This window comes from Zophobas morio, unplaced genomic scaffold (assembly GCF_036711695.1).
Source record: "Zophobas morio isolate AGI-343-1 ecotype UQ-CSIRO unplaced genomic scaffold, CSIRO_AGI_Zmor_V1 ptg000010l, whole genome shotgun sequence".
NCBI lineage: Eukaryota > Metazoa > Arthropoda > Insecta > Coleoptera > Tenebrionidae > Zophobas > Zophobas morio.
Window position 1 is genome coordinate 5,184,354 of NW_026972115.1, and position 20,917 is coordinate 5,205,270.

The window sequence follows — 20,917 nt, forward strand, 5'->3', positions numbered from 1 at the left end:
TGTGCATGCGAGCTAGCGGTACCGCTAAGAACGATTTGGTTATCTTGGTACTGAGGTCATCACTGTGGCAAGGCCAACCGCTTCCAATATGGGCATAATTCGATTTTTAGCTAATTTGTCTGGGTCACTATGTGAGCGCGGTAAAATCCGCAACCATAACGGTTATTCCAATTCCATTAGAATTTCTTTGATGGTACCGTACCGAAATAAACCAATTAACTCGTTTAAGAGCGACCATTCACTCCGGGAGAAAACATGGTAATTCAGAAAATCGTGTGAATCTCGAACAATAAAATCATTCTTTAATTGCTAAACCCGTTCACATTTTCTTCCAGATCATTTGAACAATGACACTCCGAGCCATCAGCTTTTTTTGCTTCGTTTGTGTGGCCAAAGCCGCGTTTCCTCCGAGTCTGAGGTACCCGATTCCAGTGTCCGTGAACAGGATTGTCAACGCGAATGTTACTTGCGACCAGAGGAGTTTCAACGCCACGGTAACGCTCCAGCACCCATTCAAAGGGTTGGTTTTCGCCAGGGATTTTTCGCACGAGTGTAACACCCTGGGTAAGTCGATTGGTACCGCAACTGGTACTACAATCACTATTTTAGGTACTTTGTCGAACTCGGTTACCGTAAGTCTCTCGACTTCGGGCTGCGGCATCCGCTTGAGCTCCAGAATCAACGAAAACTCCCACAAGGAAATGGTCTACAGCGTGGTCTTAGTGGCACAGCAAGATCGTCACCTACGACAAATCGCCGACCAAGAAAAGTACCTGGAGTGCGTCGTCGAAGACGACGCTTTTTCAATCAAAAGCAACTCCGTAGCCCAAGCGCTTAAAACAACTCTATTGGAACGCACCAACAAAAACCAAAGAAGCGGTAGAATGAAGAAAGAAGACACCAAAGACCTGGTGGGTGAAGAAATGAACGAAGCGCTCTCTGCGTCTCGTGCCTGGATGGAAATCACCCCCGAAGACCAACTCCACAAGTTCACTGACACCCTCAAAGTCGGCGAGTCAGCGATCCTCACCCTCAAATCAACCCTACCCTCTGGAATCGGCTGGAAAGTCGTTGAGTGCGTCGCTCACGATGGTCTAGGAGACTCCTCCCAGAGGCTCCTAGACGATGATGGGTGCCCCATCGACGAACTGCTACTCCCATCGCCGCAGATGGGTCCCGTTCAGGCGATTTCGCTCATGAAGCACCAAGAAGCTTTTGCTAAGTTTGCTGCCTTCAAGTTCCCGGATCGAGATAGGTTGCATCTGTCGTGCTACTTGGAGTTGTGTCGAGGTTCTTGTCCTAATGTAAGTTGTTGTTTTTTGTGGCTGGGGGTTATTTGGTGGGTTGTAGGTGGATTGTGGGGCGAAGAGTGAAGGTTTGGAGAATCGTTTGGGGAGGACTTTGGCCAAAGGGACTCAAGGGGAGGTTCTGGATAGGCTGAAGGTGTTCAATAGCGTCGAGGTTCTGGCACCAGCGATCGACGATTTGAGGAAAAGTGACAATTTGCAAATTAGTGGTGAGTTTGTGGTGTGTCGGGGCGAAGTTGTATATAGGGGTTCGGTGCCGAAGTGGGGTGTTTTGGGGTTTTTTCGGGGGTGGACCAAAGGGGGTCTGTATATCGGAGCACTAGGAGGTGTAGTGGTCAAACGCCAACCAAAATTTGTTTGATCATCCCCACCAACAATGTTATGACGTCACGTCAAAATTTTACCTAGTAAACGTTATTTAAATTTTATAAAATAACATAGTCCTACAGGTCTAATTTATGAATTCGTGTTGAGTTTTTTCCGAGGCATCCAATTTTTTTTAAACAAAATCAGAATCTTTCAAAGGTAAATTTTTAATCGAAATATATCTTTTTATCCCTCGTCCGAAATTGATGACGTCATCTTATTAAAATTTCCTATCTAAAATGTGGAAAATATGATGAGTCTGTACTTATCTTTGCATTCATATTTTCTAGAATTGCTTATACAGGGTGATTCAGAAATTCCAACCACTTTCAAAAGTTGATTTTGAAGTCGAAGATTTCAAAAATCTTGGTCTGTAACCATTAACAGGCTGTTTTTTGAATCAGTTTGTCGATATATACATAGCAGAATTTTTTAAGAATTTTTAGGCAATTTTCCCAATAGCTGAAATTTTCAAAACAATGACACTTCTGAGTTTTTTCGGAGAACTTTCGAAAATTATCCAATCTGATTTCGACCTGTGGACGTCATTTTCGGTAACATCCTTCGAAAACTACGATCATTTATCCAGAATGAAGAAAACGAAATATAAGTATTTTTTGGGATATTTTTCAAAATTTGATTTTGAAACCGAAAATTTCAAAAATCGTGGTCCAAGACCATCAGGAGGATCTGTTTTCAATTCAGCTTATCGATACCTATATCCCAGAATTTTGTGGATTTTTAGGTAACTTTGTCCAAGGTTCAAATTTTCTAATTTGAAATTTTTTATCTTTTTCGGGGCACTTTCAAAAATTACCGAAAAACATTTTTTCTTCAATTCGACCTACAGAAGTCAGTTTAGGCAAAATTTGTTCGAAAATTCCAATCGTTTTTCTAGAAGCACCAAAATAAAATCTGGCTTTTTGGGATATTTTCAAAAAGTAATTTTGAAAGCGAAAATTTTGAAAATCTTGGTCAGGGACTATCAATAAGCTGTTTGTCGATTTAGTTCGTCGATGTCTATTATCCAGAATTTTTTGTGGATTTTTATGCAACTTTGCCAAAATCTCAAATTTTCAACTTGAAATTTTTGACATTTTCTAAGCTTTTTCGAAAATGACCGAAGGACATTTTTTTGTTGACTTCGACTTGTAGAAGTCATTTTTGGCAAGATTTTTTTTAATTCCAACCAGTTTTCCGGAATTATCAAAATGAAATATGAACTTTTTGGAAAGTTTTCTCAAAATTTGATTTTGAAATCAAAATTTCAAAAATCTTAGTTTGGAACCATCAACACGCTATGTTTTTTGAATAAGTTTGTCGATATCTATATCCCAGATTTTTTTTCTGGATTTTTAGGCAACTTTGCCAAAATCTCAAATTTAATTTTCAACCTGAAATTTTTTTTTTGACTTTTTCCAATTACTTTCGAAAATTACTGAAAGACATTTTTTGTTGATTTCAACCTGTTCACGTCGTTTTCCAAGCTTTTTCGAAAATTACTGAAAAGATATTTTTTTGTTGATTTCGACTTTTAGAAATATGATCATTTTTGGAAAGTTTTCAAAATTTGATTTTGAAGTCGAAGATTTCAAAAATTTTGGTCTGGAACCATCAATAGTCTGTTTTTTGAATTAGCTTGTCGATATCCATAAGTATCGCATAATTTTTTGTGGATTTTTAGGCAACTTTTCGAAAAGTTCAAATTTTCATTTCAATACAATGCCATTTCTGAGTTTTTTCGGAGCACTTTCGAAAATTATCCAAAGACATTTTTTCTTCAATTCGACCTACAGAAGTCATTTTCGGCAACATTTGTTCGAAAATTCCAATAATTTCTCTAGAATTATCAAAATAAAATCTGACTTTTTCGGATAATTTGAAAAAGTGTTTTTGAAAGCGAAAATTTCGATAATTTTGGTTTGGGACTATCAATAAACTGTTTTTCAAATTAGTTCGTCGATGTCTATATCCCAGAATTTTTTGTGGATTTTTAGGCAACTTTGGCAAAATTCCAAATTTTCAACTTCAAATTTTTGACCATTTTCCAAGCACTTTCGAAAATTGCCGAAAAACATTTTTTTCTTGATTTCGACTTTATTTTTGGCAATTTTTTTTTAATTCCAACCACTTTTCCGGATTTGTCAAAATGAAGTATGATCATTTTTGGAAAGTTTTCAAAATTTGATTTTGAAGTCGAAGATTTCAAAACTTTTGGTCTGGAACTATCAACAGGCTGTTTTTTGAATCAGCTTGTCGCATCTTTATCGCCGAATTTTTTGAGGATTTTTAGCCAATTTTTCCAAGAACTCAAATTTTCAACTTGAAATTTGTGAAAAGTTTTCCAAATTTGATTTTGACATCGAAAACTTCAAAAATACTGGTCAGGACCACCAATAGACTATGTTTTTTGAATCAACTTGTCGATATTTATATCGCAGAATTTTTTGAGGATTTTTAGGCAACTTTTCCAAGAGCTCAAATTTTCAACTAAAAATTTTTGACTCTTTTCCAAAGATTTTCGAAAACTACCAAAAATATTTTTTTGTCGATTTCGACTTGCAGAAGCCATTTTCGGCATCACGTTTTCAAAAATTCCAACCACTTTTCCAGAGTTATTAAAATGAAGTGTGATCATTTTTGAAAAGTTTTCAAAATTTGATTATGAAATCGAAAATTTCAAAAATCAAGAGAGTTTTTTGAGGAGTTTTGGGCAACCTTGCCAAAATTTCAAATTTTCAACTGAAATTTTTGGCTTTTTCCAAGGCTCTTTCTAAAATTACGGAAAGATATTTTTTTGTTCATTTAGACTTGCAGAAGTCATTTTTGACAACATTTTTTTCAAAAATTCCTACCACTTTTTCGAAATTATCAAAATGAAGTTTGATCACTTTTGGAAATTTTTCAAAATTTGATTTTGAAGTCGACGATTTCAAAAATCTTGACGTGGAACCATCAACAGGCTATGTTTTGGAATCAGCTTGTCTATATCTACATCCAGAATTTTTTGATAATTTTTAGGCAACTTCGCCAAAAGCTCAAATTTTCAATTTGAAATGTTTGGCCTTTTTCCGCATTTTCGAAAATTATTGAAAAACATGATGATTTCGACTTGTCGAAGTAATTTTTGGGAGCATTTTTTTTTTCTTAATTCTAATCACTTTTCAGGAATTATCAAAATCAAGTATCATTTTTGGAAAATTTTCAAAATTTGATATTGACATAAAAAATTTCAAAAATCTTGGTCTCGAACCATCAAGAGGCAATGTTTTCTGAATCAGTTTCACGATATCTATATTCCCGAATTTTTTGAAGAGTTTTAGGCAACTTTGTCAAAATTTTAAATTTGCATTTTTTTACTTTTTCCAAGCCTCTTCCTAAAATTACCGAAAGACTTGTAGAAGTAATTTTTGGGAGCATTTTTTTTTTTAATTCTAATCACTTCCAGAATTATAAAAATTAATTATGATCAGGCCACTTTTGGAAAATTTTCAAAATTTGATTATGAAATGGAAAATTTAAAAAATCTCGGTCTGAAACCATGAAGAGGCTATGTTTTTAGAATAAGCTTGACGATGTCTATGTCCCAGAGTTTTTTGAGGATTTTTAGGCAACTTTGGCAAAATCTCAAATTTTCGACTTGAAATTTTTAACGTGTTTCCAAGCATTTTCGAAAATTATCGAAAAACATGTTGATTTTTCGACTTGCAGAAGTAATTTTTGGGAGCTTTTTTTTTCTTGATTCTAATCACTTTTCCGGAATTATCAAAATTAAGTATGATCAGTTTTGGAAAATTTACAAAATTTGATTGTGAAATCGAAAATTTCAAAAATCTTGGTCTCGAACCATCAAGAAGCTATGTTTTTTGAATCAGCTTCACGATATGTATATTCCCGCATTTTTTGAGGAGTTTTAGGCAACTTTATTAAAATTTCAAATTTGAAATTTTTTACTTTTTCCAAGCCTCTACCTAAAATTAACGAAAAACTTGTAGAAGTAATTTTTGAAAAATTTTCATATCGTAAAATTGAGAAAGTGATTTTTTTTAATTATAATAATTATTGAAAAATCTAAAAGTTGAAACATCCAATAGTTAGAAATTCGAATAATTTAAAAATTTAAAAATGAAAACTCGAAGAGTTGCATATCGCATAATTGAAGAAACGAAAAAAAATGAAAAATTGAAAAACTGAAAAATTAAAAAATCGAATAAGTGAAAAAGTTTAAAAAATTAAAAAAATGAGTAAAAAACGGAACATTCGAAAAATTTAAAAATAAAAAAAATGAAGAAAATAAAAACAAAATGAAAAATCACAATTCGAAAAATTTAAATGAAAAACTGGAAAAGCCAACAATTGAAAAAACAGTGAAGAATTACAAATCGAATAACTGAAGAAACGGAACATTGATAAAATAGAAATTGAAAGAAAAATTACAAAAACCGAACATTGAAAAATCGAAAATTTGCAAATCAACAATTAAAACAACGAAAAATTAAAAATTCATGAAACTGAAAAATTTTAAATTAAAGAATTGAAAACCGAAAAATTGAAAATCAAAAAATTGAAGACACGAAAAATTGAAAAAACCAAAAATTAATAACTTAAAAGTTAAAAAATTGAAAACCGAAAAATTGAAGAAATGATAAATTGGAAAATTAAATATTGAAAATTCATGAAATTACAAAATTAAAAAACTGAAAAATTGCAATTCGAAAAATTGAAGGAAGGATAATTGAACAATTGAAGAAAAAACAAAAACGGAACATTGAAAAATGGAAAAATGGTAAAAATAAAGAAAATAAAAAACAGAAATGAAAAATCGCAAATCGAAAATTTCAAGAAATGAAAAATTGGAAAATCCAAAAATTGAAAAAAAAAATTAAAAATTGAAAAAAGCAAATCGAAGAATTGAAAAAACGGATAAGTGATAAAATTGAAATTGAAAGAAAAATTATAAAAACCGAACAATTACAAATAATTAAATCAACGAAAAATTAAAAAATCATGAAACTCAAAATTTTTTTATTGAAAAAACGGAAAATTAAAAAATTTAAGAGTTAAGAAATCGAGAAACTGAAAAGCGAAAAATCGAAAATAAAAAAATTGAAGACACGAAAAATTGAAAAAGTTTAACATGAAAAATAAAAAATTATAAAATTGGAATGTTGAAAAATCGAGAAATTGCAAAAATAAAGAGAACAAAAAACCGAAACGAAAAATCGCAAACCTAAAATTTGAGGAAAGGAAAAAATGAAAAATCATGAAGTTGAATAAAATTAAAAAATCGAATAATTAAAAAATCTGGAAGTTGAAAAATCAAAAAATTGAAAAACAAAAAATTCCACATCGAAAAGTTGAAAAATCTTGACACTGAAAAAAGAAAAATTTTAAAATTAGAACATTGAAAAAGCGAAATATTGAAAAAATTAAGAAAATAAAAAACCGAAATGGAAAATTGATACAATTGAAATTGAAAGAAAAATAATAAAATCCGAACATTAAAAAATCGAAAAATTCTACAACAATTTATTAAAGTAACAAAAAATTTAAAATCATAAAACTGAAAAATATTAGTTCTTCAAGCATTTTCGAAAATTATCGAAAAACATGTTGATTTTTCGACTTGTAGAAGCAATTTTTGGGAGCTTTTTTTTCCTTGATTCTGATCACTTTTCCGGAATTATCAAAATAAGTATGATCAGTTTTGGAAAATTTTCAAAATTTGATTTTGAAATCGAAAATTTCAAAAATCTAGGTTTCGAACCATCAAGAGGCTATGTTTTTTGAATCAGCTTCACGATATCTATATTCCCGATTTTTTTGAGGAGTTTTAGCCAACTTTGTCAAAATTTGAAATTTGAAATTTTTTACTTTTGAAAAATTTTCAAAATTTGATTATGAAATGGAAAATTTGAAAAATATCGGTCTGGAACCATGAAAAGGCTATGTTTTTAGAATAAGCTTTACGATGTCTATGTCCCAGAATTTTTTGAGGATTTTTAGGCAACTTTGCCAAAATCTCAAATTTTCGACTTGAAATTTTTGACGTGTTTCCAAGCATTTTCGAAAATTATCGAAAAACATGTTGATTTTTCGACTTGTAGAAGTCATTTTTAGGAGCTTTTTTTTTCTTGATTATAATCACTTTTCCGGAATTATAAAAATTAAGTGGATCACTTTTGGAAAATTTACAAAATTTGATTTTGAAATCGACAATTTCAAAAATCTCAGTCTCTAACCATTAAGATGCTATGTTTTTTGAATCAGCTTCACGATATCTATATCCCAGAATTTTTTGAGGAGTTTTAGGCAACTTTGTCAAAATTTCAAATTTGAATGTTTTAGTTTTTCCAAGCCTCTACCTAAAATTACGGAAAGACTTGTAGAAGTAATTTTTCGGAACATTTTTTTTTTCTTAATTCTAATCACTTCCGGAATTATAAAAATTAATTATGATCAGGTCACGTTTGGAAAATTTTCAAAATTTGATTATGAAATAGAAAATTTCAAAAATCGCGGTCTGGAACCATGAAGAGGCTATGTTTTTAGAATAAGCTTGACGATGTCCATGTCTCAGAATTTTTTGAGGATTTTTAGGCAACTTTGCCAAAATCTCAAATTTTCGACTTGAAAATTTTGACTTGTTTCCAAGCATTTTCGAAAATTATCGAAAAACATGTTGATTTTTCGACCTGCAGAAGTAATTTTCGGGGGCTTTTTTTTCTTGATTCTAATCACTTTTCCGGAATTGTCAAAATTAAGTATGATCAGTTTACGAAAATTTTCAAAATTTGATTTTGAAATCGAAAATTTCAAAAATCTTGGTCTCGAACCATCAAGAGGCTATGTTTTTTGAATCATCTTCACGATCTCTATATCCCCGATCTTTTTGAGGAGTTTTAGGCAACTTTGTCAAAATTTGAAATTTGAAATTTTTGACTTTTTCCAAGTCTCTTCCTAAAATTACCCAAAGACTTGTAGAAGTAATTTTTGGAAGCATTTTTTTTTCCTTAATTCTAATCACTTCCGGAATTATAAAAATTAATTATGATCAGGCCACTTTTGGAAAATTTTCAAAATTTGATTATGAAATGGGAAATATAAAAAATCTCGGTCTGGAACCATGAAGAGGCTGTGTTTTCAGAATTAGCTTGACGATGTTATGTCCCAGAATTTTTTGAGGATTTTTAGGCAACTTTGCCAAAATCTCAAATTTTCGACTTGAAATTTTTGACGTGTTTCCAAACATTTTCGAAAATGATCGAAAACCATGTTGATTTTTCGACTTGTAGAAGCAATTTTAGGGAGCTTTTTTTTTCTTGATTTTAATCACTTTTCCGGAATTATCAAAATTAAGTATGATCAGTTTTGGAAAATTTTCAAAATTTGATTTTTAAATCGAAAATTTCAAAAATCTTGGTCTCGAACTATCAAGAGGCTATGTTTTTTGAATCAACTTTACGATATCTATATCCTCGAATTTTTTGAGGAGTTTTAGGCAAGTTTGTTGAAATTTGAAATTTTTTACTTTTTCCAATCCTCTTCCTAAAATTATCGAAAAACTTGTAGAAGTAATTTTTGGGAGCATTTTTTTTTTCTTAATTCTAATCACTTCCGGAATTATAAAAATTAATTATGATCAGGCCACTTTTAGCAAATTTTCAAAATTTGATTATGAAATGGCAAATTTGAAAAATCTCGGTCTGAAACCATGAAGAGGCTATGTTTTTAAAATAAGCTTGACGATGTATGTGTCGTAGAATTTTTGGAGGATTTTTAGGCAACTTTGCCAAAATCTCAAATTTTCGATTTGAAATTTTTGACGTGTTTCCAAGCATTTTCCAAAATTATCGAAAAACATATTGATTTTTCGACTTGTAGAAGCAATTTTAGGGAGCTTTTTTTTTCTTGATTTTAATCACTTTTCCGGAATTATCAAAATTAACTATGATCAGTTTTGGAAAATTTACAAAATTTGATTTTGAAATCGAAAATTTCAAAAATCTTGGTCTCGAACCATCAAGAGGCTATGTTTTTTGAATCAGCTTTACGATATGTATATTCCTGGATTTTTTGAGGAGTTTTAGGCAACTTTATTAAAATTTCAAATTTGAAATTTTTTACTTTTTCCAAGCCTCTACCTAAAATTAACGAAAAACCTGTAGAAGTAATTTTTGAAAAATTTTAATATCGTAAAATTAAGAAAGTGATTTTTTTTAATTATAATAATTATTGAAAAATCTAAAAGTTGAAACATCCAATAGTTAGAAATTCGAATAATTTAAAAATTTAAAAATGAAAACTCGAGTTGCATATCGCATAATTGAAGAAACGAAAAAAAATGAAAAATTGAAAAACTGAAAAATTAAAAAATCGAATAAGTGAAAAAGTTTAAAAAATTAAAAAAATGAGTAAAAAACGGAACATTCGAAAAATTTAAAAATAAAAAAAATGAAGAAAATAAAAACAAAATGAAAAATCACAATTCGAAAAATTGAAATGAAAAACTGGAAAAGCCAACAATTGAAAAAACAGTGAAGAATTACAAATCGAATAACTGAAGAAACGGAACATTGATAAAATAGAAATTGAAAGAAAAATTACAAAAACCGAACATTGAAAAATCGAAAATTTGCAAATCAACAATTAAAACAACGAAAAATTAAAAATTCATAAAACTGAAAAATTTTAAATTAAAGAATTGAAAACCGAAAAATTGAAAATCAAAAAATTGAAGACAGGAAAAATTGAAAAAACCAAAAATGAATAACTTAAAAGTTAAAAAATTGAAAACCGAAAAATTGAAGAAATGATAAATTGGAAAATTAAATATTGAAAACTCATGAAATTACAAAATTAAAAAACTGAAAAATTGCAATTCGAAAAATTGAAGGAAGGATAATTGAACAATTGAAGAAAAAACAAAAACGGAACATTGAAAAATGGAAAAATTGTAAAAATAAAGAAAATAAAAAACAGAAATGAAAAATCGCAAATCGAAAATTTCAAGAAATGAAAAATTGGAAAATCCAAAAATTGAAAAAAAAAATTAAAAATTGAAAAAAGCAAATCGAAGAATTGAAAAAACGGATAAGTGATAAAATTGAAATTGAAAGAAAAATTATAAAAACCGAACAATTACAAATAATTAAATCAACGAAAAATTAAAAGATCATGAAACTCAAAATTTTTTTATTGAAAAAACGGAAAATTAAAAAATTTAAGAGTTAAGAAATCGAGAAACTGAAAAGCGAAAAATCGAAAATAAAAAAATTGAAGACACGAAAAATTGAAAAAGTTTAACATGAAAAATAAAAAATTATAAAATTGGAATGTTGAAAAATCGAGAAATTGCAAAAATAAAGAGAACAAAAAACCGAAACGAAAAATCGCAAACCTAAAATTTGAGGAAAGGAAAAAATGAAAAATCATGAAGTTGAATAAAATTAAAAAATCGAATAATTAAAAAATCTGGAAGTTGAAAAATCAGAAAATTGAAAAACAAAAAATTCCACATCGAAAAGTTGAAAAATCTTTACACTGAAAAAAGAAAAATTTTAAAATTAGAACATTGAAAAAGCGAAATATTGAAAAAATTAAGAAAATTAAAAACCGAAATGGAAAATCGATAAAATTGAAATTGAAAGAAAAATAATAAAATCCGAACATTAAAAAATCGAAAAATTCTACAACAATTTATTAAAGTAACAAAAAATTGAAAATCATAAAACTGAAAAATATTAGTTTGAAAAAACGGAAATTAAAAAATTTTAAAGTTGAGAAATCAAAGAATCGAAAACCGAAAAATTGAAATAAAAAAATGAAGACACGAACAATTGAAAAAATTAAAAATTTAAATTTTTGATGTGTTTCCAAGCATTTTCGAAAATTATCGAACATGTTGATTTTTCGACTTGTAGAAGTAATTTTTGGGAGCTTTTTTTTTCTTGATTCTAATCACTTTTCCGGAATTATCAAAATTAAGCATGATCAGTTTTGGAAAATTTTCAAAATTTGATTTTGAAATCGAAAATTTCAAAAATCTTGGTCTCGAACCATCAAGAGGCTATGTTTTTTGAATCAGCTTCACGATATCTATATTTCCTCATTTTTTAAGGTCTTTTAGGTAACTTTGTCAAAATTTGAAATTTGAAATGTTTTACTTTTTCCAAGCCACTTTTCCAGAGTTATCAAAATGGAGATAGACCATTTTTGAAAAGTTTTCAAAATTTGATTTTAAAAACGAAAAAATTTCAAAAATCTTGGTGAGGGACCATCAACAGGCTTTTTTTTAATAAGCTCGGTGGTATCTAATTCCAAAAGTCTGATGATTTTTAGACACTGCGAAAAGTTCAAATTTTCAATACAATTTTTGACTTTTTCGTAGCTCGTTCGAAAATTACCAAAGAATTTTTTGTTGTTTTCTTTCCAGTCATTTTCTTCGAAAATTCCGATAACTTTTCCAGAATGACCAGATGAAATTTGGCAATTTTTGCATATTTTCAAAATTTAATTTTGAAACCAAAAATTTCGAAAATATACTGGATATACACATTTTTAGACAAAAAAAATCAAAAAAATTTTGTAATAAGATTTTGCAGTTTAACGTAACCAATTTTAACATATAGGGATTATTATAAAAAAAATTGGTCGCTGGTTATTTCGACAGAACTTCCCTCGTCCCCAAAGTACAGTTGAACAAATACAGCTTTTTTTTACAAAAATCTGGATACTGGAGTATAAACTCAAGACGGAAACATAAACCACAAGTGAAGGAGTATATTATTTTATAAAATTTAAATAACATTTACTATTGTAATTGATTGGTATAGATGATTAGACAAATTTTGGTTAGCGTTTTTCCATTTACACGATATTCGGCAAAATTTGACAACAATCGACACAGACGCGGACAGACGGCAGACAGACAGACGGAAACCAAGAAACATACAAATTTTATAATTTTTAATGTAGTTTTGTTATCAATTTTTCCGGTATACAGACTCTCTTCTGTCCACCTTTAGAAAAAACCCCAAAATGCGCTGTGGTTTCGGCACCGAATGCCACATTCTTCTTTGTATCTTGTCTTTGTACATACCCTGTATATAGTAAATATATCGTTATGCACGCTGTCTCTTTTCTTATTCTTCCTAGCACACTTCCTTTTCTTCACCACACGCTTGCGACCCAAGGGCATTAAAATTATATTAAAAAGCAATTTGTCGAAGGCCGCAATAATTCGTGACGGCCGATCTGCGGCTACCTGATGGTACAATAATTAAAACCAGCAGTAAGTGCCCCTTTGACTCCTTTGAGGGCCCGATTGGTCTTGGCCAGCACATTTGAATACCAAGGCGAATTTAATCCGGCGTTCTCGTCGTGGGAAAGCGGCAATTTTGCGATTTATTATTATAAGATCGGGCTCTATTTATGATCTACGGATTGTTTCAGTTTATTAGCGGCGGGGTGCCAATTTGTTGATTAAATTTGCTTTAGTGGAAACCGATAGAGAGGTATCTGGTTTTGACTTACAATAAATCAAACAGCGAGACTAAACGTGCAATTTAATAATTTCGCCGATCACTGATAGCGCTAATAAAACACACAAGGCAGATTTATTTGCCCCAAGATTCAATATTTACAATTCGAACTGTCGCTGTTATCGCGGTTTTTATTTGCTTCTGAAGCGTAGGAATCTCGAGATGGGTAGGGGAGCACGGACATAAACTCTAACCTGTCAGTAAAATAAGTAAAATATTGTTTCCACCCTCCCCTATAAGCGACTAGCTCTCGAAACCCCCGCGTCTGATTTATCGGCCCGTTTTCCATAATGGCCAATTTAAATCCCAATCGGTATTTTACGCCGCGCACAAGTAATTAGTGGATACAAGAGGTAATTGTAACGTACGTCTCAGCGCGATTTATTATCACCTAGAAATGATACAAGCGTCGGGGTGTATGATGAAGTGCAACTCATAGTCTTTGTTGGGTTTTTTGCCTTTCCGCCACAGTATTAAAACGACATTTCGCACAATAAAAACCCATCTATCCTTGTACGCCATGACGCCCGTTACAAATGGCACCCCATAAACAACTAATATAGCGTCGTTATTATGCACAGTATGTTTATTTTTGAAGCCGTGGTGGTCTGACAGTGGAGGCACTGGAGCGCAAAATTTTCTAGGTGCCTGGGGCTACGACTCAAAATTTGATTAATGAAGAGACGGAGCACGGATTCATAATGCCGCTTCGAATTAAATTAAACTGAAATTTTCCAGCGATTATTCGTGCCTTCAAGGCTGAAGAAATACGCAATTTTGTATTTTTACTTCCTGAGACATACAGATTTTTGGAAAAAAATTAATTGAATTGCAAACGTTGTAAGGTTGTCGTAGCCTTGGTAAATCGTTAATCAAAATCTATTCATTTATACTCTTCCAAAAAATTAATGACGTAATGTTCAAATTTTGCCGAGTAAATCTTATCTCAAATGTGCAAAATAAGATGAGTCTATACCTGTGATTTGTCATTGCATTCGTATTTCTAGTTTACTTATACAGGGTGACAAAAAAAATAAGGCAATTTATTTAATATAACTTTATATTAAAAAAAATAATAATATTACGTACATATCTTTATTTTAATTTATAAGGGATATCATAAAAAATAGAATTCGCGACATCAAATCTTTTAATTTTTCGAAAAGTCTGGATTTGATTACTTTCGATTTTCAACTTTTTTTTTTCAGCTGTTCTTAACTTCCAAATTTTTCAATTTTTCGTTTCCTCAGTTTTTCAAGATCTTGATTTTTTTTTCATTTTCCCGATTTTTTAATTTTCATTCTTTCGATTTTATATCGCAATTTTTCGTTTTCTCACTTCCTTTATTTTTTCAATGTCTCTTCGATTGTTAATTTTTCAGGTACTCAATTTTTCAAAATTTGAATCTTTGATTCTTCAGTTTTCAATTTTTCAATTATCCGATTTTCGGATTTCTTTAATTTTCAGTATTTCGATTTTACAATACACATTTCGATTTTTCGAATTTTCGTTTCTTCAAATTTTCAAGTTCTCGAATTCCAACCATCAGATTTTTCAAAATTTTCATTTTATACTTTTTCGTTTTTCCGTTTTTGATTTTTTAATTTTACAATCTCAATTTTTCCATTTTTTCTTTATTCAAAAAGATGGCAAATCGAAAGAAATTGAAAAATCGAATAAGCGGAAAATCGAAAAATTGCAAATCGAAGTTGCAGGAACGAAAAATCGGAACATTGAAGAACTAAAAATCGAGAAACTTAGAAATGGAAATAATTAAAAAATGACGAAAACTTATAAAAAAGAACAAGAGAATCGAATCGGGAAATTGGAAAATTTAAAATTGAGAAAACGAAAAATTACTAATCTGAAAGTAAAAAAATTGAAAACCGAAAAATTGCAAATCGATAAACTGAAAAATCCAAAAATTGAAAAATTAAATATTCAAAAGTTAAAAATTCGGAAAATTGAAAAACTTAAAAATGAAAACTCGAAGAGATGTATATCGCAAAATTGAAGAAACGAAAAAAATGAAAAATTGATAAAACCAAAACGAAAAATTATAAAAATAAAGAAAATAAAAAACCGAAATGGAAAAACGCAAATCGAAAAAGTGAAGAAAGGGAAAATTGATAACATTGAAATTGAAAAAAAAATTATAAAAACCGAACATTGAAAAATCGAAAAATTGTAAATCAAAAAGACATGAAAAATTGAAATAATTTAAAATGGAAAAATAAAAAATTATAAATTCGGAACATTGAAAATGGAAAATCCAAAAATTAAAAAAATTATAAAATCGAAACATCGAAAAATCGATAAATTGTAAAAATAAAGAAAATAAAAAACTGAAACGAAAAATTACAAATCGAAACACTGAAGAAATGAAATATTGGAAAATTAAAAATTGAAAAAAAAAAAATAAAAATTGAAAAATCCAAATCCAAGAATTGAAGAAATGGAAAATTGCTAAACTTGAAATTGAAACAAAAATTTTAAAAACCGATCATTGAAACATCTAAAATTTGTAAATCAACAATTTTATTAAAGCAACGAAAAATTGAAAAATCATGAAACTGAAAAATTTTAAATTGAAAAAACAGAAAATTGAAAATCAAAAAACTGAAAAAAAATAAAAAGGAAAAATTAAAAATTATAACATGCGAACTTTGAAAAATCTAAAAATTGTAAAAATAAAAAAAATTAAAAACCGAAACGAAAAATTGCAAACTTAAAATTTAAAGAAACGAAAAATTAAAAAATCATGAAACTGAATAAAATAAAAAAGGAAAAATTTTAAATTCTCAAGCTGGAAAATCAAAAAAATGAAAACCGAAAAATTGCACATCGAAAAATTGAAACATTAAAAATTGAAAAATTATAAAATTAGAACATTGAAATTGCGAAAAATTGAAAAAACCACTGATTGAAAAAATGCAAATTGAATAAATGAAGAAACGGAAAATTGATAAAAAAATTGATAAAATTGAAATTAAAAAAAAAAAATTATAAAAACCGAACATTGAAAAATCGAAATATTGTAAATCAAAAAACTGAAGACATGAAAAGTTGAAAAAATTTAAAACGGAAAAATAAAAAATTATAAAATCTGAACATTGAAAAATCGAAAAATTGTAAAAATAAAAAAAAATTAAAAACCGTAACGAAAAATTGCAAACTTAAAATTTAAAGAAACGAAAAATGGAAAAATCATGAAACTGAACAAAATAAAAAAAGAAAAATTTAAAAATCTTCAAGCTGGAAAATCAAAAAATTGAAAACCGAAAAATTGAAATTGCAAAAAATTGAAAAAATAAAGGAAATAAAAAACCGAAACGAAAAATTACAAATCGAAAAACTGAAGAAATGAAAAATTGTAAATTCTAAAAATTAAAAAAAAATCAAAAACATGCATATTGAAGAAATGTAAAAGCGGAGAATTGATGAAATTGAAATAAAAAAAAATTAAATACCGAAAAATTATAAATCAACAATTAAAGCAACGAAAAATTTTAAAATGAAAAAACGGAAAAATAAAGAATCTAAAAGTTGAGAAATCAAAAAATTGAAAATCAAAAAAATTGAAGACACGGAAAATTGAAAAAATTTATAATGAAAAACTAAAAAATATATATAAACTCGGAACATTGAAAAATCGAAAAATTGTAAAATTAAACAAAACGAAAAACCGAAACGAAAAATTGCAAACTTAAAATTTGAAGAAACGAAAAATTGTAAAATCATGGAACTGAATAAAATAAAAAAAAAATTAAAAATCGTGAAGTTGCAAAATCAAAAAACTGAAACATATTTTTACACTGAAAAAAGAAAAATTATAAAATCAGAACATTGTAAAAGCGAAAAACTGAAATAATAAAGAAAATAAAAATCCGAAACAAAAAATTACACATTGAAAAATTGGAAAAAATTAAAAATTGGCAAATCCAAAAATTGAAAAAATACAAATCGAAGAATTGAAAAAACGAAAAATTGATAAAACTGAAATTGTAAGAAAAATGATAAAAATCGAAAAATTGTGAATCAACAATTAAAGCAACGAAAAATTAAAAAATTATGAAACTGAAAAATTTTAAATTGAAAAAACGGAAAATTAAATATCTAAAATTTGAGAAATCGAAAAATTAAAAATCAATAAATTGAAGACACGAAAAATTGAAAAAATTTAAAATGGAAAAATAAAAAATTATAGACCATTGAAAAATCGATAAATTGTAAAAATAAAGAAAATAAAAAACCGAAACGAAAAATTGCTTATATAAATTTGAAGAAACGAATAATTGAACGATCATAAAACTCGATAAAATCTAAAAATTAAAAAATCTGAAGTCGAAAAATGGCACATTGAAAAATTGAAAAACCGAAAAATTGAAAAATAAAAAAATTAAAAACGAAACGAAAAATTACAATTCGAAAAGTTGCAAAACTTAAAAGTTAAAACATCCGGAAGTTGCAAATTTGGAAAACTGGAGAATTTAAAATTAGAACCTAAATATTAAAAAAATAAAAATTGGAAACTCCAGAAATTAAATCGAAAAATTGCAAAATCTAAAAATGCAAGTAACAAGAAGAATGATAAACTGAAAAAACAAAAAAGTATAAAATCGAAACGTCGAAAAATTGAAAAATTGAAAAAATAAAGAAAAAACCGAAACGAAAAAACGCAAACCTAAAATAAGAAAAACCAAAAATTAAAAAATCTGATGTAGAATCAAAAAATAGAAAACCGAAAAATTACACATTGAAAAATTGCAAATCTAAAATTTGAAGAAACGAAAAATTGAAAAATCATGAAACTGAATAAAATAAAAATACGAAAAATTTAAAAATCTGAAGTTGCAAAATAAAAAATAGAAAAATTTTAACACTGAAAAAAGAAAAATTATAAAGTCAGAACATTGAAAAACCGAAAATAGAAAAAATAAAGGAAGTAAAAAACCAAAATGAAAAATTACAAATCGGAAAATTGTAAAATTTAAAAATTGAAACATCCAAAAGTTGGAAAATCGGAAAACTGGAGAATTTAAAATAAGAATCTAAAAATTAAAAAATCAAAAATTGGAAACTCGAAAAATTTTAAATCGAAAAATTACAAAATCTAAAAATTGAAGCAACAAGAAAAATGAAAAACTAAAAAATCGAAAAATTGTCAAAATAAAGAAAATAAAAAACCGAAACGAAAAATGGCAAATCTAAAATTTGAAGAAACGAAAAAGTGAAGAATTAGGAAATTGAATAAAATAAATAAACGAAAAATTAAAGAATTTCGGAGAATTCGGAGTTATCACAGCAGATCATCAAGAAGTTAGATTTGTTGAAGTTCTGTCTAATAACTTTGAACAAAATTTTAACAAATAAAATCCAAAATTGTCCTGCTAATTTTAGAAAAATGCAAATCGAAGAATTGAAAAATTAAAATATCTAAAATCTGAAAAATCGAAAAATAATAAATGGAAACATTAAAAATTGAGATTCCAAAATATCGAAGTTTGTGAATTTGCAAATCATGAAATTGAAATCATTGAAAATTTTAAAACTGAAAACTCAATAAATGCACTTTTAAAAATCGAAAACAGGAAAAATTGAAAAAGCGGACAATTAAAAATGGACAATCTGAAGATGTTTAACAATCGACCCATAAAATCAATATTTTATTGTTATTATATATTATTTATTTATTTTTTCAATTATAATTAAAAAACCGAAACGAAAAATTGCAAATCGAGAAACTGAAGAAACAAAACAAAAAGAAAAATCGAAGAACTGATAAATTAAAATTATCAGAAAACAAAAGTTGCAAACATTTTTTATAATTTTTCAAAGAAGTGGGATTTTTTGTACTAGTGGTGGCATCTGTCCTTCCTTCTGTAGTTTTCATTGGTATGGTCTCGTATGGTTAGAAATGTAGCTTTTCTTGGAGAAAAAAATCCACAAACAAGTAAGTAAATAAATTCTTCTATTTCCATTTTTGTGATTCTTTATAATTTTTTTAAATAATTAGACAATGGGCGAGTGAAACGCCATTGTGTTTATCCCCTGTGTGTCACATCGCTTTCGTGTTTCTTGCACCTTTTATTTTTATTGTTCGCAGAACCGGAAACCTTCCCCTTCACGAACCTCCCCGGCGACAGAACGTTCTGCGTGTCTCCGGATAAAATCGCCATTACTTTCTGTGTGCTAGGAATCGTCTTCCTGTGTGCCGTCGTGGTGGCGGCCTTGGCCCTTATCAGAGGCCGAAAGGGCGGAAACGAGGGCCCTTTTTACACAAGGAGTTTATTTTCTAGCAGCAGCGGCGGCTCGGCGTACGGGAGCAAATTGTTGCTGCATGAAAGCCCGTGTTTAGGGCAGCCGCCGACGAGGAGGATGCCCTACGGAAGAATACTGTAGGGCTTCTACTATTTATTTTTTGTATATATTATATGGGGGGTAATTGGTGGGTTGGGGCTTCAGTTTGTCTGACTTTTTCAAGTTCCGGTGTCTGTTTAGTGTTAGATAGGGTACCTAGGGTTTTTAATAGTAGGAACTTTGAAATGTCAGATAAATTTAGAAATTTTTGTATTGTGAGCTTTGTGATAAATATAATAAACGTTCGGAGTGTCAAGGTTTTATTTAAATCGTCTACTTAAGACACAAACATTAATAGAATAAAAATACAAACGAAATGACGCGTCTTATTAACACGACCCGATGGAGATAATTATTTTCTAAAATAATCGCAATCTGGTTTGGTGTATTCGTAACTGGTTTTATACAAATTCGAAAACTAGTTTAGGCATTTTCATTCAGGAAAACTTTCCAGGGAAAACACCATTGTTCGACATATCTCCCTCAAAATCAGACAAACATTATTTTTTTTTACGATTTGAAAACACGTTTTTGCGACGTAATGTTCTCGTGATAACATTTTATTTTGTGTTGTCAATTAAAATGCATCTCCTACATCTTCGTGTTGAATGGAGCGACAAACATTATATGCGCTAATCACCGGCCACTTTCCATTGTTTGTAATTATGTATCTTCAAATTTTTGTGAACAATAGTTCAGATGATGCCTTGAAAAAATTGATTTCGTTGAATGTTCTTGTTAATGGGATAAAGAGGAAACGCGGAGGCCACTTTACAAAAGCGTCGGAAACAGAAGGGCAAAACAATTAGATTTATTGCGGAGTCGTTGGAAAGTTTGCTGGCTGGTATCTAATTATCAGTTATTAATTATTGAAATTTATACAGCGTGCACCAAAAGCTTGGAACGGGCGAGATGGAGTTCGTAGATTGCGAGCGAGGTAAGTGAGATTGTACACATTGTTGTTAGCTCCATTTTGTTTCTTTTCACTAAATCAATATTACCATTTTGCCAAAATTTCAAAAACTTTTAGTTAGCAATTTACCAAAAAATCTGAAAGAATATTGTAAGTCCCTGGTGTTTTATTAAAAAAAAAAATAAAAATGAAAAAATAGAATCTTGGGGGTCGATTTTATTTTTTAAAATAAGATCGTTCACAATCCACTGGTTGGAAAAATTTCTGGGACTCCTACTAGTGTTCTCTTTTTTGAAATAATCTTGAGAGCTGATGGTGTTTTCTTCTCAAATTATTTGAAAGAACCTGTGGAGCCTTTGGTGGTTTTTTAATTTTTGAAAGAATTTAAAGGAACCTCATGGACTAATTTTGTAAGAATATAAAACTTG

The 20,917-nt window shown here is 29.0% G+C and overlaps 1 protein-coding gene across 1 annotated transcript; it reads left to right on the top strand.

The window, feature by feature from the left end:
* The first annotated feature begins 481 nt into the window (after positions 1–481).
* On the top strand, positions 482–19,893 carry LOC135126234 (uncharacterized). The gene is made up of 4 exons (XM_064052126.1): positions 482–564; positions 610–1,304; positions 1,351–1,516; positions 19,323–19,893. The coding sequence occupies exons 2-4, from the start codon at positions 702–704 to the stop codon at positions 19,616–19,618; spliced, it is 1,065 nt and encodes a 354-aa protein (XP_063908196.1). The 5' UTR covers positions 482–564; positions 610–701; the 3' UTR covers positions 19,619–19,893.
* Positions 19,894–20,917: the final 1,024 nt, after the last annotated feature.

Coding starts and splice junctions, on each gene's coding strand:
- LOC135126234 (XM_064052126.1), top strand. CDS start 702: ATGGTCTACAGCGTGGTCTTAGTGGCACAGCAAGATCGTCACCTACGA. Junction 1,305..1,350: donor GTCGAGGTTCTTGTCCTAAT/GTAAGTTGTTGT, acceptor GGTGGGTTGTAG/GTGGATTGTGGGGCGAAGAG. Junction 1,517..19,322: donor TGACAATTTGCAAATTAGTG/GTGAGTTTGTGG, acceptor TATTGTTCGCAG/AACCGGAAACCTTCCCCTTC.